This window comes from Channa argus, chromosome 8 (genome assembly GCF_033026475.1).
Source record: "Channa argus isolate prfri chromosome 8, Channa argus male v1.0, whole genome shotgun sequence".
In the NCBI taxonomy this organism is placed as follows: Eukaryota; Metazoa; Chordata; class Actinopteri; order Anabantiformes; family Channidae; genus Channa; species Channa argus.
Window position 1 is genome coordinate 20331059 of NC_090204.1, and position 16010 is coordinate 20347068.

General features: G+C 40.4%; 1 protein-coding gene across 12 annotated transcripts in view; it reads left to right on the forward strand.

Moving 5' to 3' along the window:
* LOC137132003 (discs large homolog 1-like protein) overlaps positions 1 to 16010 on the forward strand; it is a 103710-nt gene that overhangs the window by 28363 nt on the left and 59337 nt on the right. For 5 of the 12 annotated variants that reach the window (XM_067513989.1, XM_067513991.1, XM_067513993.1 and 2 more), the window contains one exon: positions 7174 to 7296. The exons of 2 other annotated variants lie outside the window; for them this stretch is intronic. In XM_067513989.1, the coding sequence (XP_067370090.1) occupies positions 7174 to 7296 (123 nt within the window). Of the gene's footprint in view, positions 1 to 3037; positions 3290 to 6780; positions 6801 to 7173; positions 7297 to 14660; positions 15982 to 16010 lie in introns of those variants that run through there. 5 more of the 12 variants (XM_067513996.1, XM_067513998.1, XM_067514001.1 and 2 more) reach the window with 4 other exon arrangements.

Below are 16010 nucleotides of genomic sequence, written 5' to 3' on the forward strand. Positions count from 1 at the left end.
GACTAACGCCTGGCTTTACACACACACACACACACACACACACACAACCACAGATACAGGCTAACACATACACATATACTAGGAGGCTGAATCTGCTCCTAATCTAGTCACGTTTCTCTGGCTGACACACTAACACATGACAGCCACAGTGTGCATGCATGGCTTTCTGTGTCTTCTGTGTGTATTTGTGTTCAGCAGGCTATCTGCAGGCACAGTCCTGATTAGGCATGCTCGGGTCTTGGTAGGCAAGCAGGCAGAAAAACACACACACACACACACACACACACACGCTTTGATATTAAAACAGACATATTTAGTGCTTCTATTCATTCATGCATCAGTTCATTCAGAGGTGTTCTTGTATCATGTGAAACTTAAACAATAAATATGACTGCATATGTGTGTGTGTGTGTGTGTGTGTGTGTGTGTGTGTGTGTGTGTAAGTGCAGAGGGCAGTAGCAGCAGTGTTATGACAACAATGTGAGCCAGGCCGAAGAGACCTTCAGGGTCTTAGTGCCGGGCTGTTCAACCACTGCTTTTAGGAATTTTAGGCAATTTTGATTCATTAGCAAGTTGACAGTGAATAAACAGGCCAGGAGGCTGAGAGGAAGGGAAATGCGCTGAAGGTCATGAGATGGGTTCAGATCAATTCTATTTTTCCGAGCAGGGAAAAGTCCAAATTCCAGGCTAAACGACTTTAAAGAATGCAGCAGGAGAAGCAAAGGGGACACATGGCCATGTCTGTCTGAATTCACAGGAAGTAGCTGATGCTGTTCTGCAGAGAAAGTCTATCCTTTGCAAAACAGCCACCAACTCTCTGCCCCAAATCACAATTTCTAAAATAGATTTTTTCATCTTGTTGCTGATCAAGATGACAATCAGCTGCAGTGTAGGTGGGTCAAAAATACTATTGTAAAGATTTGTTGATGCTTTGGTGAGATACTATGTTTACGGTCAATAGATTAATGCAACTGATGTTAACTATTCGGAATCTGTGTTACTTTAAATGTGTTTTTACATAAATGAGGAGAGTGTCATAGTCAACAGTCTAGCTCCTTTGGGAGAGAAGTTTAATTAGGACTGCAGGTTATGTAGTTACTGATGTAGAGACACAGAGAGAGCTGAAAAAAAACTCAGGCACATTGTTTAGATAGTAGTTCATTAGGACAATTATTAAATTACAATCATTTTCTTAAGGCTCTCCATAACCTTATTCATTGCAGCTACACGCCTAAACTCAGCCTTTATGTCTCTAACCTAAGCCCGATTATAAACTAACTATGCTTACGAGGAACCTCATGAATCAGATTTTCTCCGTATGTGTGGTCAGTTCCCAAAATGTGTTTTTAATTCCATTCATAAACTCTAAGATGTGAGCTCTTTCTGTTGGTTTAAAGAAAAAGCAGGGCAAAAGGTCAAAAGTTGTGTTAATGAGAGCTGTCTCCAGGGGGGGATCTTTTCTCTAAGCTCCTGGCATTTTTTAAAATGCATTTTTATGTTGTTTCATTACAGAGTTTCCTTCTGAAACCCCTTACACTCGTATAGATTGTGATTTAAAAATCCTCTCAAATTATTGCGCGTACAAGTGTTAAGCTGTGTTACACTGACTGCTCCAGATTGCTGCCAAATATTCTTAGCAGGCAAGTACCATAAATCCTTGAAATTCTCTTTTCATGCTATGCACATTCTCACTTTCATTTAACCCTAGGCTAAGCTCATGTTGTGAGTCTAATACCTAGAATTTAATGAATGATTGTTCCAACTAAAATTACTCTGTTATCTTGGTGTTTATTTGACCAGAAAATCCTCCTCATTTGTCTCAAAGCTTATAAATCGTTAAACACATCCAAATTTACGTTTTTTTTTTTTAACCAGTTTTTAACCTTGTGTTCCTGACTGGATTCATTTAAAGAAGAAATAAATAAAAAATAATGAAGGATAGTGTGTAGTGTGTGGAGCCCATCCTCTTTGCTGCTCAGCTTCCACACAATGTAACCACAGTGTCACAGATTCAAAACTGCTCTAGCACCGGGGATCCCTCCTCACCCCTCAGCGTCGCTGACTTTCTCCACTGTGCTCTGTCCAGTAAAGCAGAAACAAACATCAAATTACATTAAATTATTCTTTTTCAAAAAGATGAAGAGAAGCGAGGAGAGTGTGTGAGGAACAGAGAATGAGACAAGTAGGAGGAAATGCATACACTTGTTGAGAGATGCGTAAATTAAGGCACTGTACAGAGAGATGAAGAGGACAGAAACAAAGTCCCTGAAGCACACTCCTGGTCACTGTCCTCATTCGGTTTTGCATCTCATTTTGCTTAAAACCTTTAGCTTCAAGTCCTGAATATGTGCATCCATGTAGTGTGTGTGTATATATAGTACAGGAAGCAATCACTACCATGCTGGGTGTACACCTGGGCTGTCCCATGGGCTTACACACCCAACCTGTACAATAAAACACCTCATTACACCTTACTGAATACACACACACACACACACACACACGGATAGTAATGCTTTGTTCTTTTCCAGCTTAAATATTTTCTACTTACTTGTCTATAAACTAACTTCTCTCTTCTTCTGTCTTTTTTTCCCTCCTGCCCTCTATCAACCTTCCTATACCTTGTCTTATTAACTACCTCTGTCCTTTTTTACCTGCTCCAATCTCTTCTTTTTTCCTGGCTTATGCTTTGTTTCACATCCCTAAATTTTCTTTGAATTTCCTCCATGGTTTCCTCTCTTCGCCTCCTCCTTTTCCTTCCACCGTCTCACTGTAGAAGTATCGGTGTCAAGAAGAAGAAGGGGCGTCACCAGCTGCCCCGAAACTCCACCAACTTCCCTGCCATCAGCACTCGATGGAAGTAGCCAGAGAGCTGAGGGATGGAGGAACCCTGGGGAGGGATGGAGGGACACTGGGAAGGGAAGGAGGGACCCTGGGGAGGGACGGAGGGACACTGGGAAGGGAAGGAGGGACCCTGGGGAGGAAAGGAGGGACCCTGGGGAGGGACGGAGGGACACTGGGGAGGGACGGAGGAACATTGGGGAGGGACGGAGGGACAATGGGGAGGGACGGAGGAACCCTGGGAAGGGACGGAGGGACCTGGAGAAGAGAGGGAGTGGGTTTTGGGACAATGGAGAGAGAAAGGGAACGATCACTGGGAAGGGACGGCTCTCTTGGCCGCCGCTGTGACCTGCGGGGGGCAGAGCTGGTTCAGGTGGCAGAGCGGCAGCTGTCTCACATCCAACATGTTCATGGATACGTCACTCATACACACATCACTCCTGCTCAGGTAACTAAAATCTAGATATCTGTCTCTGTCTCTGTTCATCAGTATGCAAAGCAACACACCCACAAACAGACATTCACTAACAACATTTACCTGAATGCTGCAGTTTTAGAAACACACAGAAATGCGCAGACATGCTCAAGATCTTTGAAGTACAGTGTTAACTGATCATAAATGAAACGAGACGAGTTTTCCCGCGTTGCTTACAAAGTAGTAATATTGTAAAACAAAAAACTTTTAACAACTCGCTACTTCTTTTAGCTGTGTTAAGAAATCCCATCCTCTGTTTTATTGCTACTACATTCAAATACCACAAATGTAGTCTGTCATGCAGGTACATTTTATTGAAATGTAATAGGATGGAAATGTAATTCATGTCATTTTTGACACCTGAAAGTTTGTGTTTCCATGTATGATTAGGTTTTGTTAACAATAGCATGTTGGTTAAAGTAAGGGAAATATTTTCATTTTAGATAGATATGATTAAAGTAAAAATTTAATTTTACATCAAAAAGTATTCAAAGCACTTAACTTTTTCCACATTTTGTGATGTTACAGCTTTATTCCAAAATGGATCAAATTCATTATTTTCCTCAAAATTCTACAAACAGTACCCCATTATGACGACGTAATTTTTTTTTTTGAAATCTTGGCACATTTATTAAACATAAAAAACAAGTATTCACCACCTTTGCTATGACACTCAAAATTGAGCTCTGGTGGATCCTGTTTCCACTGATCATCCTTGAGATGTTTCTAAGGCTTGATTGGATTCCACCTTTGGGAAATACCGTTTATTTGACACCAGGACTCTTCCTAAACTATTCTCTGTAGGAATATTTTGCAGTATGCCAGATATGTTTCTTAAAAATGTTTTAGGCAGAATTACATTTCCTTTAAAATGGACCTGCTGTTGCAAAAAAGTAAGTAGTGGTCATTTCTAAGAGACACATTGAAAGCACATTGCAAAGCAAATCAATTCTGTATGTATACAGTATGAGTTTGCTTTGTCTGTTAAATGTATAAGATTTAATGTTTTGTTAGTTTCACAGTGAAGCAAAAGACACCTGTGCAAACAGGTTGACATTTGCATCTCTTAGTAAAGTTAATTGACTCTCATTATCTTATAAAAAGCGAAAAGCGTTCAACCATGAAACTGAAGGACTATTGCAAACTAAAGCCATAGCTGAACTGTGTGTGTTTATACTGTAATGTAATTATTTCAATTTAAATGAAAGAAATTTCTAGTAGAACTTGTGTTTTAAAAACCCTTCAAATTGCTCCCATGGGTGGCATGTTTGTTTCATTCCAAAAATGAAGACCCTAATATTGCCACACATTCTCTGAATCAGCATTTAATTGCACAGCAGCCAGTAAACGGCACGTTTAAGGTGGAATTATCAAGAGTTTGATTAGTGTAACGGTTTAGAACATGTCGTCTAGTGGATCAGTGTGTCCAGCCTGCTGGTTTATAGTAGTTTTTAGACATAGGACTATAGCACAGCTATAATAATACAGCCTGACTGACAAGCAATCAAATGTGAGCAGAGACCATTCTGTTCTGGTTTAAATGTCTGTATGGTGATTGAGTACACTGACTAATTGAGAATATGAAAATGATCTTTGTCGCTAGTTTTTCAGTGCCCTGCGAAAATAGACAGCATTTTAGCCAGAAGCAATAATATGCTTTGTGTAACTTCCTGTGATGTGTTTGTGTAGTGGTCTATTCACAATTTGCTCGAATACCATTAGCGTCTATTTTTAAAGCTGATGACCCAAACAGAGCATTGGTCAAGGTGGCAGAGACACGTCCTCTCAAAGTCAGACATATAGATTTACGTATAGGGACCTGCTTCAATATGGCTCAAGATTTAGTTGTTTTTTGAAAGTACTTAGAAGTCAAGGACTGGCCTAAATTTCCCTCCTTGCACGGAGGCTTTCATTGTACCAGGAGAATACTTTTGCAGAACTGTGCATGCAGAGATTCAGTCGAATGGTTGTCCCATTTTTTAGTAATGAGGCCCATTTCTATCTCTGTTCTGCACGCAGCCTGTGTCTGTCTGGCTCTCTCCCTCTTTGTCTCTCTTTCTTTTGCTTCTCTGTCTCTCTCACACACGCTCATAATCACACCGCATAGCATGGTAATCTTTTCATTTTGGGTGATTGGGCTGTACCCCTCAGCAGATAGTTGCATATATGGCTGCACGTGCACAGCTCTGGTAACACTGGTTTCTCCTTCCTCATCACACAAAAAAGCTCATCTCATTAAGCTCACTAATGTCTATGTTATTATTGACCTTTTGCTCTATATTTCTGTGTTCATGTTTCCCCAATGTTCCCTTGATTTTCTTTTTTTGGAATATAATACAAGCTTGTGCCAATGAAACTGTATGAGAAGATCCCAATTACAGTAAGAATGACTAATTACGTAATAAGCATATTGAATTAGGAAGTAATAAAGGCCGCTATCCGAGGGTTAGTGTTAGGGTTAATCCATTAGTTTTCCACTGGATTCTGTTTCATTCTCTTAAATGGGACCTTAGGTTTTTTCCAAGCCATAAGCCACAAAAGCTTTACACTGACTTAAGTTCTGTTTGTCTTTTTTGTCTCTTTTCTGTCTTCCCTCCATTTGTCATTGTGCTCACCTCACATTAAGATGCCCTTCTTTCTTAAATTCTGGCCTAACTAATAACCACATCAGTTAGTGTAAATCAGTTAGTGTATTGTCACTGTGTGTATGTGTTGGGCAAGTTACCACAGCCAGCATGCTTCAGGCAGTGGGACTGAGTCTGTGTGTTACTAGTGTGTCAGTTCATTATCTATTGTGTTTTTTTATTTTTTTGTTGTTGTTCTTTTTTCCCCCCCTCTGCAGTGACTCAGTCGTAAGTCACCACAAGTTCAAAGTTTGTCCCTGGGAAAAATTCAGACAAAGCTGAGGGAGTTTGTTTTGTTGGTGCTGTGAAGGAAATGGTGGTGTGTAGCTCCACCCTGTGGCTGGAGACCATGAGATTTGTGGTTGTTGCGGTTGTTTTTTTCTTTTTCTTTACATTAAACAGAAAGAAACACTACTTATTTATATATTATATATATATTATTATCTTAATTTCTCTTTGTTATTGATCCATCAGTAAAGCCTTTATCTCTAGATTATGGCAATTATGCAATAATGTATGTGTGTAATGCAGCATCCTTGTTGGATGTCAGCTGAACTCCACCTTTTCATCCTCATTATCATCCTCATGATCATCATCATCACTATTTATCTACAGGTTAATCTCAGCTGCTTATCGCTGTAATACAACTGTATTATGTGTATTTGTTAAATTTGTGTGGGTTGCTGTTTGTGTATTTGGGTGTTTAGGTTATTTTGAGAATTTGTGTGACCACAGGTGCTGGATCTGGCTTGCTTCTATATGACAGATGGACCTGCCATGTTGTTCTCTCCATGTACATGTTCCCTTTCTCTCTTGCCGCCCTTCACCCCCCGTGATGTTTTTGTTTCTTTTATCTCTCTGTAAGTTATTAATTTTTATAAGATTCCTAAATGATCCATGCCTAAAAAATACACCATGCGTTGTGATACATGTTTTAAGAATGCACATAACACCTTCTTTCTGTCCATGTACTTTTGCTGCAAGTGTCAGTTGCACAAAAACGAGCTGAACATATAGAGTGTACTGTACGTTCCTCATACTGAGCTATGTTATTTGTCTCAGCGTTTTAAAAGTTGTAGCAGGTGCATGGCCATCTTACCAGTGGTCAGCCTGGAGTGTCCCTTACATTTCAAATGAAAAAATAAATTTAAAAAATGAAATAGAACATGTCAATGTGCCACAGTATGTGCATGAATGTGATGCACCATGTTGAGCTTTGTCTGTACATCGTAGGTAGAATCTCCTGATGTTCCCTTTGATGATGAGGCGTGGCCTCACCCAGAGGGAGAGAGGCTGAATGAAGTCCCCACCCCGCCCTTCTCCTCCCTCTATTCACAAAGCCACCCCTACTACCAGGTAAATTCGCCTCTGAGCCTGTTGCATGAGTTCTTCACAAAACAAATTTAAAAAGAAGTCTTTCTATTTTTAGTGATTGGTTTTCTATTGTTTATTACTTTTAAATGTCAGGATCTTTGTGCATGCAGTTGTTCTTTATTTACAGTTGATTTTGGTTGTGAGACAGCTCTGCTAAGAGAATTCTTGAATTTGTGGGAATTGTTTTTTACATTTTATGATATTTTGGGGTGCTCCATGTAGACACACCTAATTTCTGCACATGGGGCAAAAGTGCCAGGGGTCTTAGTGGCAGATGATGCAAGAACTGAAGGATAAATTATTTCTAATGTGACTTCATGATCACATTTAGAAATGCTACATATGTCATTTTAAAAGGCCATTTCTGCAGCATGCTACTCTTTGCTTTTATATAAATAATTCAACACCAATCAGCTTCACCGCAACCGCTATGCCACACACAATTCCCAAACGGTTCTCTTGTACTCTGCGGTTTTATTCTCTGTTAACACAGAGCATGTTAATGATGCTATTGTTGATTCTGTGGTTTTTCTGATGTGACAGTGTGTGTTCGTTTGTAGTGTGCACGTGGCATTTACACAAAGAATAAACGTGTGCTATGAAAGAGATCCTAATCATTCATGTTAAGCTTGAGCATAAAGCATTTTACCCATTTTCATTCAAGCTTTCTCATAATACTGGTTTTTGCAGACTTTTGTTTTCTGAGCCTGTAGTGTTCATTACAGTTGAGGAAGTCCCCAATTTGATGAACTCATTTTACATGCAGTTACACTTTGAAAACGGCAGGAGGCAGCAGAGGCCAAAGAGACTTGCCTCCTTATTATTTACATAGAACAATAATAAATTTAATAGTTGGGCTTATGGTTGTCAGTGCTGACAAACCTGCTGTGAAGTTTGAAGTATAGTAGTCTGTAGGGTGCACGCAGTACATTCTGCAGCAGAAGTAGTGACTCTTCTCAAATGGCTCCACTGGCAAAATTTATATCCAGTGCCAAAGCAGATTGAGGAGAAACAGTAAAGTTATTTATCTCTCTGTAACAGACAAACACTGAGGCACATGCAGGCTCTCAGAGACATTAGTGTCTCTTGGTCATTAAGCTAATGCAGATAATTAGAAAGGAAGGAAAGACAGAGAGGACCAGGGAGTGGCATGAGATGGGATGAAGAGAGAGACACAAAGACAAGGGGTAGATTTGTTGCAGGATGTTTATCACCCTGTCGGTCAGCTGAATCACTACTTACCACTGAACCACTTTCCCCTCATGCTAATACAATAATTGAAAGTAAGAGTCAGAATTTAATTTCAATTCAGTTTTAGTTCATCTTTATTTATGTACTGCCAATTCAGATCCAAATAATTGCAAAGCCCTTCACATGATAAAGGTGAGAAGATATAGAGTTAAAGGAAACCCCAACAAACCCCACTTGAGCACGCACTAAGGTGAGGTGGAGAGGATAAAACTCCTTTTAACAGAAGAAACCCCGACCAGAACCAGGCCCAGGGTGGGGGGGCCATCTGCTTTGACAAGTTGAGGGGAAGAGAGAGTTGAGGAAGGAAAGAAAAGAAGAACAACAAGAAGCAACAACAAAACATTGGGCTGGCTAGTACCTGGATATTGGAAACCCATAGCTCCAATGATGGGGATGCCCATAGCATCTAGAGACAGACAGCGAGTAGCACAAGAAGATGCAAAGGTTATGTCATGCAATGGGGACATACAAATGCATAGGGTTGGAAGGGGAGAAGCTCAGCACATGGAGGGAGACCCTGAGCAGTTTAACGCATCATAACTAAGAGCTGGTTCAGTCACCGGACTGTAAGCGTTACCAAAAAGGAACGTTTTACATCTAGTGTTGAAAGTAGAGAGGGTGCTTGCCTCCCAAATCTGAACTGGAAGCTTGTTCCACAAGAGAGTAGATTGATAGCTCTCCTTTAGGAGCAGAGCTATTTGTTGGGATAATACGTTACTATGAGTGTGTACCGAGGATGGTTTTATATTATAGTCTAGATTTTATAGGAAGCCAGTGGAAAGAGGGAAATAAGGGAGAAATTTTAACTCTCTTGCAAATTCAGACAATACTGAAGTTATTGTATTTGGGCCTAAAAATCCCATCAATATACAGTTTCTTTAAATTGGATTGCTTTGGCCTCCAGTACAACTGTGAGGACCTTGGGTTTTTTTTTTTTTTTTTTTTTTTGAGGAGGCGATGTCTTTTAACTTACACATATGTAAAAGACATCTCTGGAACATCTTCCACACATTGCCTAAAATACGTTAATGCTGAGTCATTGAATTTGCTACTTCTAGACTTGACCACTGGAATTCCCTACTATTAGGATGTGTCAGTAACTCACTCACTTGGTTTTCTAGATAAGTGAGGCTGGGTGTCATCTGCTTAGTAATGGAAGTGTTTTCTAATAAAGTTAACTAAAGGAGACATGTATAAAGTATCAGTCCCCCGTAGAATCCATAACTAATGTTAGTGGGTTTAGAATATTTGTCATTAACAGGAACAAATTAAAATCTATCTGATAGATGTGACTTAAACCAGCCTAATGCAGTCACTGTAGTCTTAATGACATGGATGAGTCTCTGTATTAAAATGTTGTGGTCAGTGGTGTCAAATGCAGCACTAAATTCTAACGGGATAAGTATAGAAAAGAGTCTCTTATGTTAAGTTAGATGGTCGGTGACTTTCACCAGTGCTGTTTCTGAGCTATGATGCACTATAAGCCCTGACTGTAACTCTTCAAACAAGTCACTGTTGCACAAGTAGTCACATGAAATTCTTTTTCAGTGATTTTTAGAAATAAAGGGGGGATTGGATATCTATAATTGGCTAAAACATCTAGGTCACCATTTATTATAATAGGGCTTTGTTCACAGCAACCATGTAAGCCTGTGGTACATTGCCTGCTAATAGGGATAGATTGACCTAATATGGACGTGTCTATCAAGTGTAAAGCATTTAGATAAAGCAATTGTTGAAATTAGCTCATCTGAATCTATGGGAAAGAAGCAGTCTAAGGTTGTTCAGTCCTGGTTGTTCTTATTTTCCTCTATCAATGATGAATCACATGCTATTCTGATGCTAAGATTTTTATATATCTATGATTATATTATTCTTTCTTCTATAGTATTCTTTCTTCTAAATTTCCAGCCTTTGTGTTGCCTATTTGAAGCGGCTGGTTTGTGAATTGTACCATGAAGCTAACCTCCCTTGATTCACTCATTACGCTCTTTTTCAGAGGAGCAACAGTAATGAGTATTGTGCACATTGAGGCCACAGCATTATCAACAAGATCATCAACTCGTATGAGAGTAAAGATAAGGCGGCTCACCATTTTATTGACAAATCACATTGACGTAAATAATGATGGAATAGTTTTTGTAAAAATGGTTCACAGCATTTTCAGATAAACACCTACTGGGGTGGATTTATTTTTCCGAATACTGTATGGTCTGTTATGGTAAGTTCAAAAATAGTCAGACAAAAGACAATTATGGTAAAATACTATTCAATTTGAGTTTCAATGCAATGTATCAGGATAGCATTTAGGGTCTGATTGAAACAGTGAGTAAATTTATTTACGTTAAATAAAAAAAAAAACTATTGAATCTAATAATTAATTCAGTGTTGAGTCAGTTAAAGTCACCCACTATAATGACTTTATCTGTACTAAGCACTAAATCAGAAAGTATGAAAATTCAGTTAAAATCCTTAAAATCCCCTGGGGGATGATACACAATAACAAATAGAACTCGTTTTTTGAGTTTTCCAGTTTGTGAGAAGAGTGTCTAGTATCTAAGAGTAAAGCTCTCAAATAAGTTATAACTATGTTTAGATCTATGGTTGATTAATCAGCTTGATTGGAGGATTGTTGCTAATCCTCCACCTTGACCTCAGGGAACGTGGTAATTAATATGACGGGGGGTTGACTCATTTAAACTGATATATTCTTCCTGCTGCGGCCAAGTTTCAGTAGGACAAATGAAACAAGCTGATGGCTTTTAATATGTACTAATAATGCTATTTAATAGTACACACAATATTTTGGGGTTTTAGATCTGTATAAGAAGTAAATTGTGTTTGGCTCGTTTGATTCATCTCCAAACTGTGTTGATTTTGGGGGTTTTTAGGGGTGGGTGGGGGTGGGGGGATGGCTGTAAGGACACTGCAGAGAGGCATGTAAGACTGGTTTTACAGTGGATGTACCATAAAGTTTAACAGTTGCATAATCATTTGTGAGTGCAGGGCCACAGAACTAAATAAGTCGAGCTTTTATAAACATGCATATGCATACAACAATAAGTTGGAGTATTTACTTGTCAATCAAGACAGCCACAAATACATTTATCTTTCTCCAAAACAGAATGAAGCATGTCGCCACTATTACAATAATAATATCAGAGACACTTATTTATTATACCAAGCAACCCCTCCCACATCACATGGAGTACTTTGTACTTCTCAGAAGCTGAATTCTCTACCTACAGGGATTCTCCTTTGCATCAGTAGGTGATTTTCTCCATCTTCAGTGCTTTATATCTATTTATCTACAGTGAACCCTCAGTATTTACCAAAGGAAGTTGACGGGTTCAAAATAGTCCTTACCAGAATCTGTAATGGATGTAATGGAAGGGCTGGGGTTTTGCCAAAATGGTTAGGAACCAGTGGAACAGACCACAGTAAGGATCTGCATGGCATCTGCTTTACAGTGCTAATATTATGACAGTTAGATTGAAAGTCACATTAAAGGCAAAGACACACTATGAAAAGAAAAGTATGATTTATGGTATGGTTTTGATTTTGGCTGGCCACCTGAAAAGTGCAAGTTTCCCAAACATGATAAGAAATAATATAATAAAATAAAAATTGTTGTTTCTGTGCCCCCGGGGTCAGACTGTCGGCAGCCTGCTGAGCTGGGAACCAAAATAGGTTGTGGGTCACCCTCTGTAGTGGGCCCAGAGCCAGAGTAGGAGAAGGAGTAAATAATTTGGTAAAATTGTGAACACAGTATAGTAGAACATAGTAAAACACAGTATTTGCATGCTATGCTATTGCTAGCATGCAGTCTACCTGTAAAGGATGGAAGGGCAAAGTTGTCTCTCCCAGCAGTCAGACATTAAACATGCATGATGTGTGCTTTTATTTAATTGGTCCTGAAATATTAATAGAGCTGGCATTCACTACCTGACATTTGACTGTAGATGGAGGGAGGGAGAGAGAGAGAGAGAAGGGAAAAGTTAAAGAGAGAGAGACACACACCATGGTGGAGCTGGATGGCCGGTGTGTCACTGATTTGTTGCCGTGTCAGCTGACATGTCTGGGGATCTAATTTGTGTTTTGGTGACTTACTGTTGACTGCCTGGCTGTACAGGATAACTGGCAGATGCTAATTATGTTGTTCTAGTTGTAATTTTATGCTAGGTCGGATGATAGCTTGTAAGCGTTTTCCCATGAACTATAATGGTAAAAGACATCTGTAAAAGGTGTTGACAGGACAGCTCCCACTGCAAAAAAAACAAAAACAACAAAAAAACCCTAAACTTTCTATTATGAGTTTTGAATCCACGAAGGCTGAATACCTATAAATCTGTCTCTGAGCCTATGAAGATGAGATTCACTTCAATGAAGTCATAGCAGTGTGCGGATGTGCAGTGTCTTCAAGTGGCTGAGTGCAATTTTTGTGTCTGCTTCTCCTTGATACAGCCATGGTGTGCACTGATTGCAAAAGCACAGGTTGCATGTACAGTAGGGGTTTGCAACCATGTAGATTTTGCCCTGTTTACATGTTGTTTTAGAAAGACCTCTAAAAAAGAGACCTTAGCTTTAACTTTTTTATGTTAAGGTTTTCAGCATTATTCCATTTTTACTCCCTTTACACTAAACACAAAGTATGTCTGTACAAAACATCATCTGATATTTGTTGATGGTGGTGTCGTAAAATTCGAACCTGCTTACCAAGTCGGAGAGAGTACAGCAATTTTTCAGATTTTTCCTTACATCAACAAAGCTATTCGAGTTGAAGACTTTTTGTCTTCAGTGTCTTGCGTGTGGCCTGGATGTTCCACTATATATATGATTGTCAGGACTGTCGATACCTACAGCCTTATCTATTCTGGGTACATGTGTAGGCCTTTGAAGCTTCATAGCAACTTTACCACTCTAAATCTTATTCAGACCAAGCAGTAGCCAGAATCCCCTCACAAAGTAGAGTGAGACATTTAGACAAGACAAGACACATTTAGAGAGACGCTGCTTCGAAAATCTTCCATCACTCACACCCACTCTAGTTCCCTGTGTCATATGAACCACGTTGCTTATGTTAATCAAACTAGCACAAGACATCTCTTTCACATCTATTCAGATATTAAGAAACAGCACATTAGTCAGCGAGTGCAAGGTGTATTTCAAGACTTAGAAATCTATGTTGCCATAGATACAGTTCCCAAGGAAACATAGAAAGACGCTGTGACAGAGGTACTGCTCCACCTGTGGCTAATCCTCAGGGAAGCTAAAACCACATTGTAGCCTGATGACGAACTTCAGGCGAGGAGATACAACTTGAAATTGTTCACTTTAGTTGTGGTAATGAACTTGATAGTGAAGCCGCTGCTAAGTAGGTGTAATAGCTACATGTAAGCTTGTTAAATGAATGCAGGTTTCTCTTTTTCCCGTCCTCTCCTCTCCTTTTCTCTCCTTTCCTCTTTCCCTGTTCTCTCCTCTTCACTCATTTGACTTGTCTTTTCTTTTATCTCAGCCAGTGCCCAGCAACAGCCTGTTGTTTTCCATTCTGGAGTGCGTATGTGTGTGTGTGTGTGTGCAAGAGAGTGAAAGTGTGTGGGAGAGCTGGGTGCTGCAGTGTATGGAAACAGCCTCCGGAGATCTCTCTACCACACACACATCAACAGACACATGCATATAAACAGCAAACATAATGACTACTGTAATGCATGAATGTACTTACACACGCACACACACAGACACACTAACAGTAAACCTGTTGGTAATCTTGTGAATTCTTGTTACTGGGTGAACATCCCTCTCTCTCACACACACATACACACCTGGACGATAAACATGCATACACACACAGATAAAACCCACTTATCTCATTTGCTGTCTAGCCACCTCTACCATTAGATTTCTACGTCTGTGGCATTCAGCTGTTTACCTCACCTCCTCCTCAACCTGCAACAGGCATCATTTCTTATGCTTGTGTGTGTATGTATGTTTGAAGGTGTGTGTATTTGTAGTAGGGGGAGTCTGTTATCTCATTGGTTGGTTGGAATGTAGGGGTGTGGCTTGTACCAGTAACGATATCTGACAGTAAGGGAGCGAGAGAGGCGTTGAGTTGCAGCTCAAATAAAAGACTGGAAAAGACAATTTGCTGAAAGACAGGCAGAGAGAGAAAGAGATAGACAGGGGGAGAAGGAGAAGGGTGGGGCCTAGGTTGAAAAAGAGTGAGAGAAAAGGAGACCGAATAATCTACTGAGTGAGAGAGACAAGAAGACAGAGTGAGACTTGGAGCGACATCAGAGATGTAGGAGGGAGGGGAGGAGAAACAGAAGAGTTGCAGAATGATTCTTCCAACCATCCACCTACTTCAGATCCTCTCCTACTTGCCTGCATCCTTCAACCTCCCTCCTTTCATCCATCCAGCCACCCATCCCTCCCACCCTTGTTACTTTCATATTTAATGGGAGCGTGCACAGTGACAGAGGGGACATTGACCGGTCATCTCCTTGGAGGGGGAAGCAGGTGGGGTAAAGAAAGACAGGGAGAAAGAAGGAACTCTGTTAAATAATCAATCCTCATATCCTTTCATTGCCTGGCCTGCACGGCCCCTCACTCTGTCTTCTCTTTGAAGAGGGGAAAGACAGGATATTTTGGACTTCAAGATATGTGGATGTTGGACATTCCTCCTGGCTAGAAAGAAAGATGGGATGATGGACGAATGGATAGACAGACGGACGAATCGATTGACGGCCAGATGGATGTACAAAGACCCTGACAGACAAGCTAATGCTCCAACTTTAAGAGGACTCTGTCTACCTGCCCTGCACTTTCTCCTTACTGCTCCAGCTCCTCCTCACCATCATCTTTCTGTCTGCCAGCTGCTTTCCGATTTCTCCGGGAGCTGAAAGAAAAGAGATACTATTGAAAGAAAAATCTGAAAAGGAGATGAAAAAATCAACAATAGCTGCATAATCTTCAACAGTAACTGGTGACAGAAAAAAGAGCAGAGTTTGACTGTATTTGACAGCAACACCTTGAGTCATAAAGCAAAGTGGCAGAGGAGACGAAACTAAAGATGAAGCAGTGGAGAAACGCAAGAACGTGAATTCTATCTTGTCTATCTCTTCTTGGGAAGAGCAGGCAACAGAGACGATGAACTATATTTTTGGTAACAACACCCTGTACCCCCGCAGTGCGAGGGTTGGTGGTTCATCTGGAGGTCAAGGGGCAGGGCTAGGAGTCAAACAAAAGTTGGGGCCCAAGCGGGGCTCATCGGAGGAGCTGCCACCTCCCCACACCTCCTCTCCCTCCACTTCCTCTCCTGCCTCCTCCTCCCCTTCCACCTCCTCCTCCCGCTGGCAGCAGCTCCTTATGTTCTTCTCCAGGAGGAGTGCCTTCACAGATTGTATCAATGCTAGCCAGGTAACAGGCTCTGTGTGTGTGTGTGTGTG